Source organism: Dermacentor albipictus, chromosome 3 (assembly GCF_038994185.2).
Source record: "Dermacentor albipictus isolate Rhodes 1998 colony chromosome 3, USDA_Dalb.pri_finalv2, whole genome shotgun sequence".
Lineage (NCBI taxonomy): Eukaryota > Metazoa > Arthropoda > Arachnida > Ixodida > Ixodidae > Dermacentor > Dermacentor albipictus.
In genome coordinates, this window is record NC_091823.1 from 148,659,919 (window position 1) to 148,681,220 (window position 21,302).

Consider the following 21,302-nt stretch of genomic DNA (forward strand, 5'->3'; position numbering starts at 1 on the left):
AGCTTATCGACAGGGCCACTAGATGGAGCAGCGCGTCCAGAAAGACGTGCGAGGGAGGAATTCCGTTGCATCACGGCGCGTTTCTCAGCGTTCGCACGCGCCGGTGCGCCATGCATTTTGGACGCTCCGTGCAGGCTTTTCGGCGGCGGTGGTGCTAGGTGGCGCCGAGCGTTCCTAGGGAGGCGCGAAAGAGGAATCACGCTGCAGTACGCGCCTTAACTCATTTCCACGGTGGCAATACGTTGCGCCGCTATATTGATTCATCGATAACGCATTACCTCTGCAGTTGCTTGTTATTCTTCTGCACTTTCTTGCATTTTTTTCCTTACATGCTCGAATAAGTTTTTGCATGAATTCTGCAGCAGCCGCATGAGCGTTCAAGCTTGATTGCCTTTTAGCATTGGTGCCAAGCTTACTAGTTGTGCTGAGATAGAGCAAATGCTTGTATATAAATAAGGAAACAGCGGGTTGACAGAAAAGCTACGTTGGTCGACATGGCGAATCCCAGGGTAAAACACGCCTAAATTTTCAGTTGCTGATGGAAAACCAGCGACACAGATTACGGATAGCAAGATTGACATGGCACGCAGAGCCTGAACAATGGCTCCGGAAAAATGGCTTAAAACACCACTGCAAATTTGTGCGTCCGCCTGCGGTTTCATCAAGAGGGTATCGGTGCCGCCTCAAATTTCTTCCCCCGTCGTCAATACGAAATTATTGTTTGAAACATAGCAGAGTAGATAACTGCTATGAAATGTCATGATTTACTTAGGAAAGTGCGAATACCTCGCTTCTCTCTCAGTAACTGTTATATTTTCCCGCTGATTCCAGTCTCATCACCGAGCGCCTCCTATCCCATCGTATTCGCTGGATGCTAATGTGAAGACGCCAAAGACTACGGACAATTTATTCGAGTGGGACCGGTGTAGACATGTTCAAGCTTGATGAAACGTTGAGGGGCTGCCACTAATCATCAACGAGGGCCACACCTCAGTAGTAACTGCAAGTGAAGTGAACCTAAAGCTCGGTTCCACGTTGTGTGTCATGCTACGTCGAACTTGACTGAATACGTTCAACCATGCAGCGGCGTGCGCGATCCAGTTCTTGTTCGCGGAGCATTGAACTTCTACGAACGCACGTTAGACATACCGGACGAAATCAGGTGTGTGCTCAGCATGGCTCCCATCTCTAGGCATGTGCACCCCGTCGGTAACAAGGACAGGTGCAGAGCCAGGTTGAAAGCCAGAACCAGGTTCTATCAGAAGTTAAAGAACACCGTCTACCTAGACGACTACCACCGTCTACCACTACCACTACGACTACCACTACGACTACCACTACGACTACCACTACCACCGTCTACCTAGACCTACCCCTAGACGTGAAAAAAGGTGAATAAATTTTGCAATGGGTCGAAATGATTTCCTTAATTCCCTCCAAAGCAACGGTTCAGAGAAAAAAAAGTTGGAGGAGGTTTAAGCTCAGCCTTTCAGAGTGGAACGCGATCGCGTTCAAAGACCCCTTACTGCTTTTCATGCTTCCCGGCAACTTTAGCTTATGTAAGCGTAACGTTTACCGGGAAATGCCGGCTGCGAACGCTAAGCACAAAGGCGAGGTTTCTGGTAGAAACGCGGCCACTTGCGTGAGTCGATCTCCTGTTATTGTTTCACACTTTTAATATTTCTGTCTGAAGAGACATAAGGTAAAGGACATGCGCTGTCGCTGTTTCTTTTCCATTACATTTGTTTGTGGGCTACGATTCTCTAAATTCCGAGGAATAACTTTGTAAAGAATGAAAGACAAGGTATGAGCAACTTTCGTGGTAGAGACGTGGTTGGGTATGCATGGTTCAGAATTTCGTTCACCACTCTTTTTGTCGAGGCGACGCCCGACACCGGATATTATTCGACACGGACTGCTTAACGCTAAAGCGTTACAATTTGGTGGATGCTTAAGCTTCGGCTTTAAGAGTGAAACGCCATAGCATTTAAAGCTCCCGGACTCCTTTTTACGCTTCCTGGCTTTGCTTATGAACAGTATCGTTTACCGGGAAACGCCGTTGATGGACACTATTCACAAAGGCTAGCATTCTGGTAGAAACGCGGCCTCTTGTGTGCGCCGGTACCTTAGATCGTGCGCAGGGGCGTCAAAAGATTACGCAATTTTGAGGTTTCTGTTATTGTTTCGCACATTTAATATTTCAGTTTGAGAAGGTTTAACATAAAAGGCATGCAATGTGGGTGGTTTGTTTCAAGACGTTTGTTTTTGGGCTGTCAATCTCAACACTCCCAGGAATAACTATGTCAAGAATGTAAGGCAAGGTGTGAGCAACTTTAGTGATAGAATGGTGGGGCAATGATGTGGTCATGTGAGGCAATGTGAATTCCAATAAAGTACAATTGGAAGTTCAGCACGGAAGACGATGAAGAGCCTACGTTAGACGCCCAGTCTACGCTATCACAGCGGGAACGGCTCCTTGCATGTGCTCCAACACCGAACGCTAGCGGGAACGCGGCTGGACGCCATCGCGGCCTCCCCGAAGTCTCGGCCGGTCCGTCGAGGTTCACGCCGGTTGCCAAGACAACGACCGCGCTTGCGAGTGGTGCTAGTACAGCGGTGAATGAGAGACGCACGCGCTCGCAAATAGTGTCTGAAGACGCCAAGAGAATGCTCTCTTCAGAGAGCTCTACGTCATCAGAACCAATGGCGACACCCTCCAAGAAATGCAAGAAAATGCCACGAGACACCACTACCATGGACGTTGTCTCCGATCCGGAGACGTACTAACAATGGCGCCTTACACTGCACCTGCTGCCCGTAAGGGCTGCTTTTCCTTTACTCCCCGCTACGAAGCTCAGGCAGCGTTGACGGAACGACGTTTGGCGCAGACATCGCGTTTCCGTCCCTGTGCGAGCGTCTGCAACCTCGGTATTTTAGTAATCAGCTTGCTTCCGACTCACTTGTGTGATGAACGTGAACAGTGCCCGTTTCGCTTTCGCTGCTGTGATACTCCTTAGTCATTGCTGACTTTGCTGTGTTCTGGCTGTTGCACTGATGTACGACGCCGATTCAGTTCGCAACTAGTTGTGGTAAGCCATTTGTCTTAGTCTATTTCGGTACGCAACTAACTCAACATGTATTTGCACATAATGACACTTAACGCACAAGGATTTCGTAGCATAAATAAGCAGAGGGAAGTAATTCATTTTGCTCGCGAGAAAAAAGTCGACCTCCTGTTTCTTCAGGAGTGTAACTTGAGAAACAAGCAGGACGTTAAAAGATTTTGCGATGAATTTTCTGTTAAAGCTTATTTTTCATATAGCCCCGGGAGATGTCGCGGTGTAGGAGTGGTGGTTTTTCGTAGGGTGCTTCTACATGGAAGTCACCGCCTTTTTGACTTGGAAGGTCGTGTGATAGCTTTTGATTTTTTCTGGGGTGAGAGGAAAGTTCGGGCATTGAATGTCTATGGACCCGCCGTATGGTCAGACCGCAATGACTTCTTTGCGAGACTCTCCCCCTTTTTGTTAGACAACCACCCATTCTTTATCGTTGGCGATTTCAACTGTGTGCTCGACCCCATGCGCGACTCACGAGGGCCACGACAATACGCTTCCAACGCGCACGCAACTGAATTATCTCGTATAGTGAAAGAATACAATTTATCGGATGCCTGGGTCCATATGCATGGCGGAAGTTTTGGCGCCACATGGCAGCAAAGGCAATCGCAATGTCGTCTAGATCGAATGTATTTCCCCCCTGAATTAACAACGCAAATTGTCCAGTGCAGCATCCTCGATCTCCCCGCGGACGCCGGGCACATTTCAGATCATCGCCCTTTCGCTGTCATATTGTACCTCGAGGGAAGGCCACGTGAACGCACTGACATGTGGAGACTAGACATTGCTTCTTTGCGTGACCAGGCGACTCTAACCGAATTAAAAGCGTCAGTAGCTACAGCAGTTTGCGATTGTGAACGCAATATCGAAGCGTGGGATACTTTAAAGGAAAGGTGGAGGTCAGTATGCATAGCAGCTAGCAGGAAACGGAAAAGAAAAGAGACCGAGCAGCTTTGTGAGTGCCTGAGAAGGATAAGAATAGTACGAGACGGTAACTCCCAAACACAGTTAATCCGCGAATACCTAGATCTTCAGCGTGAACGCTACCATAGACTTCTGAGCTGGTACTCTCGCACCTCTGCAAAGGCGTGGATGACCAACAGACCAATTTCCGACCCTGAAGTACTGCGGCTGGCTAGTGCGTCCAGCAGAAGGCAGAATGGCAGCTCTTTCATTGAAAGAGTTATAATAGAAGATGGCACAGAGAGTGGTGCGAGGCGAGATATCGAAAGATTTTTTTGGAACTGGTTCTCAGACGCATTTTCATCGGAAAAGATTTATGATGCAGAGCTCTTCAGTGAAGAAATTTCAGACTTTTGCGCTAACCTACCTCAAGTAGAAGATACAGAAGGCCAGAATTTATTGTCTCCAACAAATCTGCAAGAAGTTTTTGATGTTATACGATCTATGAACAGCGGATCAACACCCGGTCCAGATGGCTTACCAGTCGAATTTTACCGATCTTGCTGGGAGGAAGTAGGCACTGCCTTAGTGTCGCTCCTTAACGGCATTCTTGCACGGGAAGGTATTCCTAAATCGTTTAATCGGGGTCGCGTAATGCTCTTGCCAAAGCCAGACTCCAACCTTGCAGAACCCTCATCCTGCTTATAACGCTGCTCAACACAGACTATAAAATATTGACAACCCTTCTTGTAAATCGCATGAAAATATTATTGCCGAAAATAGTCAGTGTACATCAAACATGTTCCGTGCCGGGTCGGAGTATATTTTCATCTCTCAACTTAACACGTGATATCATAGAATACACAACAGCGCGTGAAGCTTCAGGAGTATTAGTAAGCTTGGACCAAGCCAAAGCGTTCGACCGCTTAGAACACCAGTACTTATTTGAGGTTTTACGATGCTATAACTTCCCTGACGAGTTTGTAGACATCCTGCGGATGTTGTATTCGCGAACAACAACTGAGCTACTGCTTAACGGCATTTTAACACCTAGATTTGATGTGACAAGGGGAGTGCGGCAGGGTTGTCCTTTGTCACCCATATTGTTTGTGCTTGCGATTGACCCGTTGTTGAGGCGGTTTAACGAGAGCCCGGTCATAAGAGGTCTTCCTATGCCGGGATCCGGGTGCATAAAATTATCGGCGTATGCGGATGACATCACTTTGTTTTTACGGGATGGGGACAGTCTAGTAGAGGTATTTCGTATTTATAATCAATATGCTTCACTGTCAGGGGGCAAAATAAATATGAGAAAATGTGAAGCATTAAATTTAGGTCGCGGCGAAATAACGCTACCTGGGGACATTAAACAGACCGAGCATATGCAAATACTAGGTATCAAATTTTGTACAAGTGGTGTTTCACCTCACACGTGGCGAGAAATTGTCAGCTCCATTAAATAACAGTCAGAAGCAGTGACTGCGTCCCCACTGCCGCTGGCAGAAAGGGCTTTCTTCATTAAGAACGTATTGTGCAGTAAACTGTGGTTTGCTGCAAGGGTAGCTCTCCCGCCGTCACCAACAGTTCGAGTAGTAAACTCACTTATTTTCTCATGGTTCTGGCTAAACAAGTCGCAATACGTAGCGCAGCATTTTTTGCGTCTGCCAAAATCCAGTGGAGGATGGAGCTTGCCGTGCATAGTTACATTCGGTAGGCTGTTGTGCACTAAGTGTACATATGATCTACTTGATGATGATGAGTACCCTGGTAGGCCACTGCTCCTTTATTGGCTGGGCCATTACCGTCGAACGCTTATGCCGCAGAGTACAGGCAACTTGCTTCCGACGGCGGTAACGCCGGCACCGCAGTATGCGGCGGCTGCGCGCTTGCAAAGCCAGCTTGTACAACTCAGAATCACAAAGTGGCGTGCGACACCAGTTTCCAGGCTTTGTGAAATGCTGTGTGAGACGGCTGTACCTCCACGGACAGCTACTACACAAACATGGACAGCTGTGCTTTCACGTGATTTGCCCTCTCAGGTGAAGGACTTTCATTGGCAATATCAGTGGGGCATTCTACCTACAAAAGACAGGCTTAAGCGCTGGCATATGGTAGCGAATGATAAATGCATATATTGCGCACAAACAGAGACCAACGCGCATGTAGTAAAGGACTGCGTTGTGGCACGCACCTTCTGGAAGCTAGTTGCAAGAATGTTCGGAATATCCATCGTGCGGCCACCACAGCGCCGAGATCGGTTTGCGAGTCTCGTCTACTACAGCGCTAGCTACATTTTGTGGTGCTTCCGTAACATCGCAGAACGATCTCGACAGACAAATAGAGCAATGTACCCCAGATTGCGGAAACTACGGGTGTTAATATGGGGTCATCTTGAAGAACAGTTGTTCAAACTCGGTGAAGTCGAGTTTCTTCGCCGCTGGTCTACGCGGTACATAACCGTCTCCCGAGGCAAAGTCTCTCTACAGCCAGAATAATGCTCAATTCGGTTGCCCGAGTTCAGGCTGTGTCAGTATGTGCCCCGAGTACCTTTCATAAATTCGAGGCCGACAATAATGCTTTTGCGTGGATGTGGCAATGAGTTTTGTTGTTGTTGTTGTGTGTGGCAAAGCCAGTGTCAAGAACACACCATTTATTATTTTATTTGTTAATCTTTTTTGTTTACATCGTATGATGCATTACATGTGATGTACCTCATACTGTACTTTTCGTTCCTACCACTGTTGTAAGTGTGCCTACGGGTGAATAAATTTCCTTTTCAATCCGTCCGCATCTAATGTAATCATGATGTGGTTAAATGGGGCCATGTGAATTCCAATAAAGTACAATTAAAAGTCCAGCGTCCGTCCATGTCTGACGCCTTTAGCCTTGTGTACGCGTCTTTTGTGCCTCGCTGGTACCCCACATTCTTCAAGTGCAATATAACCCGCATATACCGCATGTCATAATAGCAAGGCGTGGCATATCCGTATACCTAAACATACACGGCAATCTTCGCTCACGGGGTGCCGGTGCCGGACGCCGACACCGGATTTTATCCGACCCGAAGCCCTTAACGGTGTCGCGCTAAAAAATGCAATGGACTCGCGGTGAAAGCACTATTCGGCTCGTGCCAACATAGCAAACACACACGCACGCTAAATCCACAGCTATTTATGCATTCTTTGGCGAGTGCCTGTCACGCGAAAAGTGTGATGCCTTGTAGCTGCCCAAAAATGTTTAATGTGCGAAGGCAAGACATTTAATCGTTATAGTTGTATGAATGTAGATGATTGGTATAGCTTTAGAAGCGATAAGGAACAACTTGGACAAAAATATAAATACAAAGTATTAAGACAATACCTGTAGAGATACATATGCCTCTATAGAAAATGGATAGGGACGCTTATAATAAGGGAGGGCCAACTAAAGCTGGGCGTTGGACCAACTTGAAATTTGGGGGTGGGCCAACCTAAATTCAGGGGTGGTGCTACCTCAAATTCGGGAGTGAGCCAACATAAATTTGGGGTTATGCTTATGCACAGTTAGACAACTCCAGCGGAGTTTCTGCAGTCTTTTTTAATGCACATAGCGCAGTACACTTATCCTGGATGCCTCTCTTCTCAAGAAGCACGGCAAAATTGTGCAAACCACTAGCAAAGAATGACGTGACAGGCCATGGCTGCGTATATGCAATATAGCTAACCAGATACATGGTGTACGACACAAGGTTCTCCGTCTGCGTGCCGCCGCAACCGTAAGATTACGTCAAACAAATGTTCTGCGCCGTTAAGGACCGGCACCTGTCTTGGTGGCCTGACGCTTCGTTGGTTCCACTGGTGTCCCCAGCAAAATGGCGGAGCGACAGGCCACCAACACATGTTTTGCCAATTGCGGCGCGTTTCGACGTAATCGGCCATTTGTTAGACACGCCGCCCGCGCTCATTCAAGCACCTCTCCTTCTTACAAGATGGCCGTATCCGCCCCTGTCCCCTCTGTTCTCGCGTAGTCCCGCGTTGTGATTGGCTTGCGACAAGCGATGTTTTTTTTTTTCCGGCGATGAAAATTGATCTTGGACCAATGGGCGCGACGATGCCTTTTTTTCTGTCGCGCGACGTCGCGTGACGTAGATTTTCCGGTCACCGACGTTGTCGCCGACCGCAAACTTTCCGATGTGAAAGGGGCATGGAGAAGGTGAGCGCATCGCTGGAGAATGACGCCGTGTCTGACGCCGAGGAGGCCATCGTTGCTCTAGCGATTCCCCAAGGCAACAGGTCTGGGAGTTCGCCAGTAATTATCGCGGATTCTCCGACGCCTGCTGGGGATTCCCCAACCATAAGGTAGGCCGTAAGGCAGCCTGTATCTTAGAGGACGGTGGCGAAAGTAAAGAAGTAGTAAAGAAGTAAAGACGGTGGTGAGAGTGAAGCTACAAAAATGTCCATGTCCATGTCTACTTACTTACAATGAGATACATCCAACCGTACACAAACACACTTGTCCCTGGTGCTGTCAGAAACCAACTTTATAACACACAACGTGGGGAGGCAAGGATATGAAGGCACTGCCCATCATGCACAACGCCACGCCGGAGCAATGGGAGGCTGCCTTGTCTAGCTGGGAACCGAAAGACTAGATTTGGCTGGTGGAACGCGCCAGACGGGCAGCTAAGGCCGTGTGAGTCCTGTATCCACAGGCGCTATGGAGCAAAGAAAGCATATTCTCTCTCGCTCCAAAGCCATTGAACGATTTGAAGACAGGACTCCTCTAGGCGTACCACTATTATGCGAAGCATATTACGAGAGCTCAACCCAGCTCCTCAGGCGCGGCGGTGTCGCCTTCAATACCACGTGACACCGTGACGTCACGACAGAGGAGAAACGGGGCTCCAACTCGCGCCGTCGCCGTGGTATATAAGCAGCTGCGCTTGCCTCTGCTAGACACTCACGAGGTGAGATGCTTTCTGGAGAGAGAGCTGCTTGTTGGAATGAGAAGCGAAGGTTGCGGCGTGCTACAGAGACTAATTTTCTAGGTGGCTTTGGCTCAACTCTTGCAAGATGGGCTGGGTGGGAATCGAACCAGGGTCTCCGGAGTGTGAGACGGAGACGCTACCACTGAGCCATGAGTAAGATGCTTCAAAGCGGTACAAAAGCGCCTCTAGTGAATGCGGTGTTGCCTTAGAAACGAACTGTTTCTAAGGCTCAGGCGTGCGTCGCTTGCTCAGGCGCACATTTCGTTGCCGCGCCGAACGCTGCGTTGCTCGACGCTCACCGCGTCCAATGCGGGGCGCGTAGTCGCTGCGCCGTAGCCCATTGTCTTACACCCCTTGGCGGGTCGACGGGAACGCTGTCGCGTTCCACTCTTGAAGGCGAAGCAGAGTAACGCATGAGTTGTTTCTTCGTCTAGCCGAACCAAATATAGCCAAGCAGCAGCAGTTCACCAGGCTAAACAGTGGTTCAACAACTAAAATAAAGGCTAGTATGCTTCGCATCCTGGGCTGAACCTTAGCTAAGCCACAGCCATTTTTTTTTAAAAGGGGCTAATACTTCGTAAAATGATTTGCACAAGGTTTAATGAATTTTGTTTTTTTACGCGCGAAAAGAACGATCTGATAATGAGGCACGACGTAAGGGAGGGGGGGGGGGGGAATGCCAATTATTTTTGAAGGCGCACCCGATGCTGGGTACGCGGCTATTTTTGCGTTTCGCCGCCACTGGAATTAGGCTGCCACGGGCGGGATAGCGTAGCAGTGCAACGCGATAGCTACTGAGCTGTCGCGTAGAGCCCAACGGAGCTTAATATAAACGCTTTGAAGGAATCATTGCTGTAGCCAGTAAGTTCTTTCACTGTGACGTTTGGCGAAAGACAACGCATTTTTTTCGGTGCTCGTCACCAAGTGGTGGCCAATATGCAGTATCACTAGCCATTGCATTTCAATATCACGGAAAAGTTATCAACAGCACGTTTAACAAACGTTATTAGTTTGTACAGGTTCAAGACACGGGTTGAGAAAAGTTTAGGAACGTTTGTCCTGATACGACTGTAGATAGCTAAACAATTTTGTGGATTTATTTTAAAAGTGAACACACACGTCCTTTACTGAGATGATTTGTTCTCGAGTGAGCCCGAGGTTCTATATTTCATTCATTTTCAAAGCTCCGTGAATTTTAGCCATGTAGCCCTATTTTGTCCTCAATATGGCATCTGAATTCCAGCTAAATTGGAAATAGCTTGCTGAGTTTTGATAGCGAAGGTACTAAGCGTAAACATGAGTAAATATCCTCTCCTAATTAGCAGTATTAATAATATTTATCGATATATTGAGCACGTCCTCTAAAGCTTTACAGGTAGCTTGGAAGCAGGCTTATACCTCGGGATTTATTTTCCATTTCCTATATGTTCGAAAAGAAAGCTATGCGGGAGGGAAGACACAATCAGAGTGGTAGATGATTAGATGGCGTGACAAGATCGGACAAATAGCGAATGCAGGATTTGGTCAGGCGTGGTTCGCTCTCGTCTTCAACGCGGAAGATGCATGTTTGTGCTGTCTACTTACAGTCGCTGGTTGGAGGCATCCAGTTCTCAGCTTGCGTCTTCAAAGCAAGCGATTCGAAGTTTGTGCGTCGTTAGGCTTTAGACGTTAGGCCATGTTTGAATATAAAATTGTAGTGCGAATTTGATCAGATTACACGGCCGGTCTGTTTCATCCAGATTTCATAAACGGACGGAAATCAGCACACGTGGGATTGCTTCGTTATCTGTGTCGCATCGGTGCGCGCAAATCAGTGGAAGATTTGGCTGAGCTTGCTTCATGCTGACTGCACTCGAGCGAGAAGTGCAACAAGGCAAAAAAGAACGCAATGCACAACATACATCCCTGATGTTGCCGCCCTTCTGCATGGAGATGATGCGCAGGTGGTCCTCCTCGTTGCACCACACCAGGAAGGTCTTGGCGTCGTTGTGGAAGATGCCTCGACCGGTGGGCCAGAAGCGGCACGAGTTAGCCGCCTGCAGGAAGCGGTCGCCCTCCTTGAAGAGAAAGTGGTCGTCGATGAGCTGCTGCTGAACCTTCTTGTCCATGCCTGTGAGAGGGTAGTAGGTGCCGCTCAGCTCGCCCTCCAGGGACCTGAGTGTCGACACCACCTTCTTCTCCATTTCCCTGTACTGAGACTCGGTCAGACAAGGGTTGAACGGATAGCCCTGCAAAAGGTCCACATGAAAGAAAAGTGCATTAGCACGCTCTTCTGCCAAACAAGGGCAGGTGATCGCGTTTGCGCAATGTCGGATGATACTAGACAGGGGAATAACGTTTCCTTCGAACTTTAATGCAGGTGTAAGGGGCCTTTCATGGTCGCTGTTCTTTCCACCTGTAATAGCACACCAGCAAAATCAGCGCCATAGTGTTTACGAAATGTATAACATTATCGCTATTTATATTGGAACAAAGCGCCTTAGACACTGTCGCAGCAGTCCCAGCTATGATGGCAGTGATCTGTGCGCTCGGGGTTGTGTTACGTCGATTTGTAATCGCGTTTCTGAGAAAAGAAAAGGTTTGTTCTGACAAAATTCTTCGCGATCTACATGCACAGAGTTGCGATCAGACTGCCGCGAACGCGCAGGTATGCTCAACCAACTTTCAAAGGGAATAAATGAGACTATAGAGTGGTTGCTGGCTTTTGCCTTTGGGGAGCGTGCAATCATCCGTTCTTGCTAGCAGATGGCACGTGGTTGGTAGAGGTGGCTCCTACTATCTGCATTCCTATGAAGCGCATTGTCATAGCTTCAGCTCGCCCTTGCTGCTAGAGCGCCAATAATTTGATAGCCCTTTACGATGCAGTACGCGCGGTTTTAACAGATTAATATGAGAGGCGGTGCCGCAAGTTTTTCAGAAATATTTGGCCCTCGAAAACGCCGTGACCAGAAGGCGCCGCTACAGGGAGTCCACCGCTGGTTAAGTCAAAATGTGACACTCACTTTAGCATCCGCTAAAGAGGATGACGCCAAAAGCCTGCCTGCTAATGAGGCATTCATTATGTTACTTCATATTTTCATTCTAAGGCATTGTTCTATGTTTTCTCTTATTGTTATTATTATTCTTATTGTTTTCTCCCACCAAAGGTCGCGGGTTCGAGTGCCTTAGTTACGTATACCTTAATGAATTAGACGTCAATTCACTTCTCCCTCATTAACACCAAAGTTCGCGGTTTCGACTCCCACCAAAGGTCGTTGTTTCTAGTGCCTTAATTAACTCGATCTTAATCATTTGTGCCTAATTCCCTTCGCCTTTATTAACACCAAAGGTGGGTACGACTGTCGACCTTCATGATGTCACTTGCAATGCAACATGGAATTATGGACTGTTCGCCTATCTCTCAAAGTGAGTTCGACTACAACCAAAAGTCGTGGGTACGAGTGCTTTAATTAGTTATATCTTAACTTTAACCTAATTAACTTTGCCTTAACACCCCACATCGTGTGTTGGAGTCCAACTAAAGGTGGGGCGCTAGAAGGCCTTAATTAGCTGTATTTTACCTGCCCCTTAAATAACAGTGCTTTGATTAGCACTAAAGGTCGGGGGTTACGAGTGCCTCAGCTACATCTTAATGAAGTTGACCTGAATTCACTTCGCCATAACTAACACCAAAGGTCGTGAGTTCGACTCCCACCAAAGGTCTAGGGTTCGACCCCAAATTTTTGAGCCATTGAATTTTGGTGCCACAAAACCGGACGGCGCAACGCCGGACGGTCAAATTTTCGTCCCATGTGCCGTCGAAGGCTTTCGCCTTAACAAATAACCCTGGTTCCCCTGCATTCAAACCCCACCTGATCCCGCTCGAGAGCAGAGGGCAAATACACTTTCGCTTGAATTACAAAACGCGATCTGAATAGACCTGCTTGATTCCATAGCGAAGCTTTCCCTGTTCCCCCCGTTACGGGTACTGTCCTGTGGAAAAGACAACCTGGGCTTCGGAGGATGTACCCGAATAGATGACAGCTTTGGCCACTGGGCATGTGGCACTCGTCACGTGCCCAAATAGACAACTACTGGAGCCACTGTGTATGTGCATTGTGTGTATGCGAGTGACTGTGTGCCCATCATTTGGCAACGACCTAGGAGTGTTATGTGACTCTGTGATACTAAGCGGGCATAGACACCTTCGATGAACTGATATGTTTTACTTCTCTCTGCATTTACCTCTCAGTAGTCTTCGCCGGACAAGTGTCTTACATTGCCTCTGTCCTCGTGACGCAGGCATCTAGAAAAGACGAGGCTGCACCCATGTCACCCACCACCGCTGCTACCTTGCTAAACAAAGGAAGCTTAGAATCATTTAAATTCCAAAGGTTGCATTGCATCTGCATATGTGAGAGCCGAAGCAGGAAGAGGCGCTGGCACCCACCTCGAGAGAACGGGCGCATCGAATGCGAGTGGACACGACGAAGTCATTAGTCGGGTCGACGTCCCTGAGCGTGCTCAGGTCACCAAAATTTGTGGGCGGATGCCGGTCGGTGGGCCTGAATTTGTGGTAGTCCTGGATGACGGGATCGAACAGGTCGGCGAACACGCGGTAAGACTCGGCGTCTGGTGCGTACACGCCCACGCCGCTGTCGAGGTTCTCCACACCTGCGACGGGTTGAACAAGTCTGCATCAATTTCATGGAACACTACTAAGAAACGCCAAGGTGCTGTTATGTAGCTTCTGTCCTGCCACGTATACAACAGTGTACTTATGTGGTACATTGCACATTGTGCATTATGTGGTTAATACTTTTCTTGTGACTTATGCATTGGCTGAGTGAGCAAGCTAAGAACCAAACAGGTCGGTTTTGCTGCGAGCGGTGGATCTGCGGCAAACGTTCCTTCCTCTTCTGGAGCGTCGCTGGTTTTAGACATTAGTGAGTAGTGGGGTCGGGCTTGTGAGATCAGGAAGAGTAGTTAGAAACGATGGAGCAAATCAAATGAAGGGACGTGCAAATAAAATCGCTGTGCTTTTAACTGTGCTTGCTGGCTCCACTGTTACTGGTAACCTGGACTACGAACGCGACCTTCAATGAATAAAAATATGGACTCCAGACGATCTCAGCTCCGTTCCTACTACCTCTACAACCGACCAGGTACCTTCTACGGGTGTTATAGAAGCTGCAGCTAGAATTACGCTACTACAACTATGACTCGCCGATCTCACGCTATGGATCGTACAAGCTGAGAACAAGTTCCGTGGTCATCGCGTCACGTCGAAGTTTCGCAAATATGTACTCCTGCTTGAAGCTTTGCCGCTACAGGCCATGACCGAGATACGCGACATCCTCCTCCAGCCACATCAGGAAATGCCATATACGACAATCAAAGAGACTCTTCTTCATCATACCTTGCTGGTGAAGCAGCGCACTGACACGGACACAGAGAATACACACAAGACGAGACTCGCTGCTGTGGAAAGTTGGGCTAGTTGGTGATTGATCATCATTGCGGAAAGTTGGGCTAGTTGGTGATCGATCATCATCAGCAGCGAGTGTCGTCTTGTGTGTCTTCTCTGTGTCCGTGTCAGTGCGCTGCTTTACCAGCAAGGTATGATGAACAATCACCAACTAGACCAACTTTTAAGATTACTAGACTCTTCTTCGCCGTCTCGTCCTGCCAGCACATCGGCGTACCCAACAGCTCCTGAACAACGAAAAGCTCGGCGATGGACGTCCATCTTAGTCTCTACATCACCTAGACCAACTACCTGGAGAAGGCCCTATTATGTGAGTTGTTTCTACAACGCCTTCCCGCGAATGTACGTATGTCTTTCATCACAGCTGAGCGTAAGCCCTTGTCGGAACTCGCCAAACTGGCCAACGATACGATGGATGTCACTCCGACAGTCATAAATGATGTCCGTAGCTCTTCACTTCTTAAAGTGGACTCCCTTCGCGACGCAGTAAAAGAGATTGCATCTCAAGTCACCGACTTGCGTCAGGAATTAGGCAACACATGCAACATCAATGACTGGCCCTATCCAACTTACCAGCCTCTCCCGTCGCCTTCTATGCAACGGCTGTGTCAACAACCTGAGCGCAGTTTATCGTCACGCAGTTTCTTACTCTGTTCATGGCACGCGGATAACGCTCAGGTCAATCACCAAAAACAGCGGCGTGTGGTAATGGCCATATGTCAAGGCACCTTTTCCATATAACCAACCGAACCACAGGACCGCCTTTGCTGGCAGGCACTGGTGCGGAGGTCAGCATAATTCCTGCGTACAAAGCTGACCGGCGTCTCAGAGCAAACAAGCTATCAACTCTTCCGTCATCGCAACTTACGGACAGAAGTCTCTTACCTTCTATCTCGGTCTTAAGAGAAGGTTGCCATGGCTATTTTGGATAGCAGACATTGCTATGCCATCTTAAGGGCTGATTTATTGATCTATTTTCCTCTGCTCGTGGACATGAGCCGCTGTCGCCCGGTGGATACCATCACGGGTCTGTCAGTCAACGGTTTTCTGGTGCACGCTACTGCTCTCAACCGAACTTTCATCAAACTGCCTACCTCACCATATGCAGCTCTACTCAACCAGTTTCCGGAGATTACTACACAGTCTCCGATGGACAAAACCCATAAACACACTGTAATCCATTCTAATTGTTACCGAGCTGGCGGGGGCGGCAGTGAATGGCCGGGCCGCCCGTTCACTGCCCATCACAATTCATTGCGTGCAACTCGGTTATACACCTCCGAGTTGCACGCCATGAATTGCACGCAATGAATCGCAATGAATCGAATGAATTGCACACAATGAATCGAGCACATGTTCCAAGTCAAAATAATTCATTTGTCATCAAGCTCGTGGTCGTCAGCAACATGGTGCTTAAGAAGAACAATGACTGCCGGCCCTGTAGTGATTATCGCGCACTGAATGCAGTCACTATTTCCGACCGATACCCGCTACCCAATATTCTAGACTGCAGTCTTTTTAACCGGCACAACAATATATTGAAAAATCGATCTTGTAAAAGCTTATCACCAGATCACCGTTGAGCCAACCGACATTCCAAAGATTGCTATAACATACCCGCTTGGCCTTTTTGAGTATTTACGCAGGCATTTCGGTTTGCGCAACGCAGCTCAAACCTTTCAGCGTTTCACAGACAAAGTCACCAGAGGCTTGCTGTTTTGTTTCGCCTGCATAGATAACCTTCCCGTCGCCAGCAGCTATGCGGAAGCCCACAAAGCATATCTACGTCAACTTTTCGCTCGACTTCGTGATTATGATATCGTCATGAATGTTGGCAAATGTCAGTTTGGGGTTCCAGATATTGCTTTTCTCGGACGTCACATCAGCATTCACGGCATCACTCCGCTGCCTGACAAGGCTCAGGCCATCAGAGACCCGCCACCCAAGTACAGACGTAGTTTTAGACGTTTTCTCGGACTCATCGATTTTATCAACCAATCATCCCGACATGCTCTAGGTTGGTAGGCCCTCTTGAAGCACTCCTTTCTATTTCGAAAGCTGAGTCTACTGCACTTCCTTGGGACATGGTCGTTGTTCAAGCTTTCGCTGCCCTTAAGAAAGCACATCACAAGCCGCTCTCCTGCATCGCCTTTCACAGACCGCTCCCACTGGCCTTATGGTGGTAGCTTCTTCGGAAGCCGTGGGAGCCGCTATTCAACAGTGGAAAAATGGTGCATGTGACCCCATGTCCTTCTTCTCGCGCAAGTTACGCGACACTGAACGCCAATACAGTACTTTCCGAGGGGAGCTCTTCGCGGCGTACGCTCCCGGCGAATCATTTCAGGTGCTTCCTGGAAGGGCGACAATTTATATTTCTTACCGGCCACAAACCACTTGTTTCGGCTTTACCTTCCTGCAGTGCCACCCATCCTCCTAGAGAGCTCCTGCATCTTGCTTTTATTGCCGAATTCACGACAGACATACGCTACGTCAAAGGCAGCCTCAACGGGACAGCGGACGCTCTCAGTCGTATTACCATCAGCGCCATGACCAGTTCTGTCCACCTTTGCTTATTTTGACTAGCGGTGGCTCAAACATCCGGCAGTCAACTTCCACCCCTCTGATCTTCTACATACTTTTGCTTGGAGCAAGCGAACCTCCCCGACCACGACGTCGCACACTGGTGAAGCGTGTAACTTAATAGTACCCGTATTTATGTTCCTGCACTTCGTCGTGTTCTTTTTGATGCACCGCACACAAGCTGCTATTCAGGCATACGAGCCATACGTCTTATCACCCAAAGTTATAGTTGGCCACGCATACGCGCTGATATAGGCGACTGGGTCCGCACTTGTACAGCAAGTCCACGTCTCAAGGTGCAACGACACACCAAGCCTCCATTGGGTAAATTCCCTCTCCCCGGTGCACGTTTCGACACCATATATTTAGACATCGTTGGCCCTTTGCCGCCATGCCGTGGTTATACGTATTTGATTACATGTATTGATAGGAATACACGATCGCATGAAGCAGCTCCAATGCCTGACATAACGGCGGAGACGGTAGGTGATACTTCTCTGTTTAACTGGAAATGCCGTTTTAGTGTGCTATCGACGGTGACCAATGATCGAGGCAGACTGAATCGGCGCTTTTCACGTCTGTAACATCGCCTCTGGGTTTCGCGCGTTCGCACAACTGATTGCCATCCTGCATCGAACGGCATTGTCGAGAGGCTTTATCGACACTTGAAAGCTTCACTCGCCACTTATCCTCACGTGGCGTCGCACCTTTAAATCGTGCTGCTCGGCCTTCGCTCAACACACCGACCAGAACTCGCGTGTTCTGTAGCTGAGATGGTTTACTGCTGCACACTCAGTTGGCCCGGTGATCTCATCCACCCCATATCTATGCTGAATGTTTCAAATCCATCTTCTTTCGTCCAGCGTCTACACATTTTCATGCATAACATCCATCCGTCGTCAACTTCTGCTCACAAGAACAAGCACGACATTTTCCTACCCTCAAACTTGCAAACATCCTCACATGTTTTTGTCGTGTTGACACGCCTCGTCGTTTTCTTAAGCCCCGCTACGAAGGCCATTTCCCCGTGATCAAAGGTTCTGCGCAATGGGCGGGAAGACACTGTTGCTATTGCATGGATCAAACCGGCTCCCATTATCAGCCCCTTTGTCTGACCTCTCTTCATCGCGGCCACTTGTACGCATGGGGGGCCCATCTGTTACAAACTTTTTTTCTTCTTTTGGGGCGTTGCTGGTTTTAGACATTAGCGAGCAGTGGGGTATAGCTTAGGAGATGAAAAAGACCACTTAGAAACGATACAGTAGAACAAGTGATGAGACGTACAAATAAAATTCATGTGTTCTTAGTTGTGCTTGTTGGTTACGCATATCGATAAGCCAGAAAGAACAAAATACAGGCGGCCGGCGACGCCGCGTGGTTGTTTCCGCACCTGTGCACTGTGACCATCGCCTCCGAGATCGGGCGCGCGAAATAATATCGAAGGCCACGTGAACTTCAACTTTCATCCAAGAGTTTCACAACGTCTGGTACGCCTTGTACCAGCATCAGACGGAAAAGCTGGGCTAAAGGCAAACATTGTTCTAGCATACACCGATACGAATGAGCGAAGGAAGCCTGTCGGTTGTCCAATCTACGACGTCTTTTTTTCACGTGAAAATGTTTGATCTATTACATGATAGTTAATCATTTATTGATAAAGAAGCACCACGTTGCATTTTGAAGGAGTAGGAAGCTCAACTTAGCCGCCTCTGGGAACATTTTTGTCCCCCCCCCCTCTCTTCCGCGAAGGTACAGCTACAGAACAGTACTTGTAGATTTGCGAAATCACACTGACGTACTGACACTGTGCTTCGGGTGTAAAATAAAAAATAAACAAATGAAAAATAAGTTTCGCCTTCTCTCTAGATCGTTCAACAACTGTCCTTCAAGTAAACTGCAACATTGCCAACTGTTTTTAAATAAGCTGCTCACACTGGATGGGAATAATGAAGGCATTCACTGAGGCGTATATGTCCGATATGCTTGATGTGGTCCCATTTAATGCAGGTGGGAACTTTATGTTCACGCTTGAATGTTTGAGGCGAGCAAATGGTGAATATTTACGTTTATAAGTTTTCTTCGTTTTTTCTTTCGCTTTTCGCCAGCGCACTTCTGCCGCAGCAGTGAGGGAACAATGTCAATATTCGCGCAATATTCCCAACGCCATTGGTGCTGTTTTAGAGATTAATCAAGACAGAGTAAGAGAGAACGCATCGTAATAAATTTTCAGGCGTCCACGTTGTAGTCCTTGGAGACGACGCAGCTGACTATTCCACGTCGTGCTTGCCCTCCCGAAGAAACTATCAGTTTCAGTGAACCTTGTTTTGCAGCACGGGGAACCTCTGAAAATTAGTTCTCGAGAGGCATTCACTGCGTCTCCTAGGCTGCCAATACAACCTTCTGAGAGGTGCAATTTTTGCGCTATAGTGCAGACAATATCATGAAGGGGCGACACACGACACAAGACTGTCCTATCTTGTGTTCGCGTCTCATCCTGTCCTTTCAGCTGTTCAGGACTGTTAAAGAAGAACACTGCTTGCGGCATGCCCGGCTGATTGCTATTCTTATCTTCGCAACTGGTTGTTGAAAAAAAAAGAAACATGACCTACAACGCGTAGGAAATCATTGCACTTGAATTATGTAAAGCCTAAAATTCTGCAATGCCTACCCCCGCTGCCCCCGAAAAACAAGAAACAACAACAATAACAGCAACAACTTGTCAGTCATAAAACTTTTCTCACGAAAACTCTCAGAGCCTGATAGCAGCGCATACTTCTTAGAAGATCCTGAACGGCCGCTCATGGTAATGAAGAACCGTGAAATGGTTAGCCAAAGCAATGCACAAATTGTTAATTCATTAGGTACAAATTGAGTCTGAACTTGTAAAATGCTAAGATACACACAAAAGAAATAAAAAATGGATATAAGTATTTATTAGTAAAAGGCTTGTGCGCGGTAATAAAAAAATATGCTGGTATTTTTAGCGTGTCTTCTAGCGCTACTTCGCCTCCAGAAGGTATAGAGGCCAGCACAGGCTTTCAACTGAAGTATCACTGCGATGCACAAGTGAGCCTCGGCGATCCCATTGCTGAATTTTCGTAGCCAGGCATTCTCACCGTCTAAAGCAACGCACTGCACCGTAGTGATTTTTCTTGAAGGGCTCGCGCGAGATTCGCCGAGGGGCATTATTGATGCGCAGTTTCGCGTTCAGTCGAGGAAGCGCAGTGCTATTGTAGACTCGGTGGAGTTGAATTTCCAATTCTCGCTCGACAAGGACCGGTTAGAAAGCTAAATGAGTAGCTTGAGGAGCCCGCCTAACACTTTAGTGCAAGTAGGCGTCAACGGAGGACCGAGTTTCTAGTCCCAGTTGGTTGGCGATAATGAGGAAAGGTACGAGAGGCGCTCAATAATTAACCTACCTATGTGTCAAGAAGACAAGTCAGCACGTTGAAACAAGTCTCGGCATGTTAAGACGCCTCTCGAAGTTACTTATGCACAGCAGAGTTTGAGAACGTGGCTGTTGTTCGAAGCAATAGGATGCTGGGAGAAAGCTAGGGCGCAGCAAGTAAGCATGTGCTTGATCTTGACCACGACTCTGTCATAAAATTTCGCACTAAAAACGAGATAAGTCTAGAGGAGATGCAAAGACACCTGACAACAGTTTATAATAAGTCTTCCCCGCCTTTAAACAAAGGAATGTTTTGGAACAATCATATTAAATAGGGAAGAGGCTGCATTCAAGATGACCGTCTTACTGGACGGCCTGTTCGGTGAGCTTCAGCAGAAATGTGCACGAAAGACAAGTAGCTTTCGCTAGATAAGATGGATTAAGGTTTATAATATAGCCGAGAAAGTGTGTGTCTGCGTAGGTTCCCTTTCGAGAATTGCTCATGAAAACTTTGGCATGTGTAAGGCTGGTGTAAAGCGGGGTCTGAGAATGTTGACATTATTTCAGAAGGCTAGGAGGCTTCAGTGGCGCCACAAGAACGTGCAACAGCTCCACAGTGACCCGGTTATTCTATTTCATGGCTTTGTGAATAGCAACGGGACATGGGTCTATCACAAAGATCGTAGTCCAGAATGAACTCAGTGCAGTGGAAGCGCAAGTCGTCACCCACAAGCAAAAAATTCGAGACCGGAAAATCTGCTAGAAAAGTTATGGCTAGTGTCTTCTGGGAAGCCGAAAAAGCTCTGCTTCTGAAGTTCATACCACCTAAGATCACCATAACTGAGGCAAATTGCGGCAGCCACAAACCAAATTATGGGAAGA

The 21,302-nt window shown here is 47.9% G+C and overlaps 1 protein-coding gene across 2 annotated transcripts in view; it reads right to left on the minus strand.

Moving 5' to 3' along the window:
• Window positions 1-21,302, minus strand: part of LOC135896683 (arginine kinase-like) — a 46,794-nt gene that overhangs the window by 4,773 nt on the left and 20,719 nt on the right. For both annotated transcript variants that reach the window (XM_065425167.2, XM_065425168.1), the window contains 2 exons: window positions 13,415-13,638; window positions 10,887-11,213 (listed from right to left, as the gene is read on the minus strand). In XM_065425167.2, the coding sequence (XP_065281239.1) occupies window positions 10,887-11,213; window positions 13,415-13,638 (551 nt within the window). The remainder of the gene's footprint in view (window positions 1-10,886; window positions 11,214-13,414; window positions 13,639-21,302) is intronic.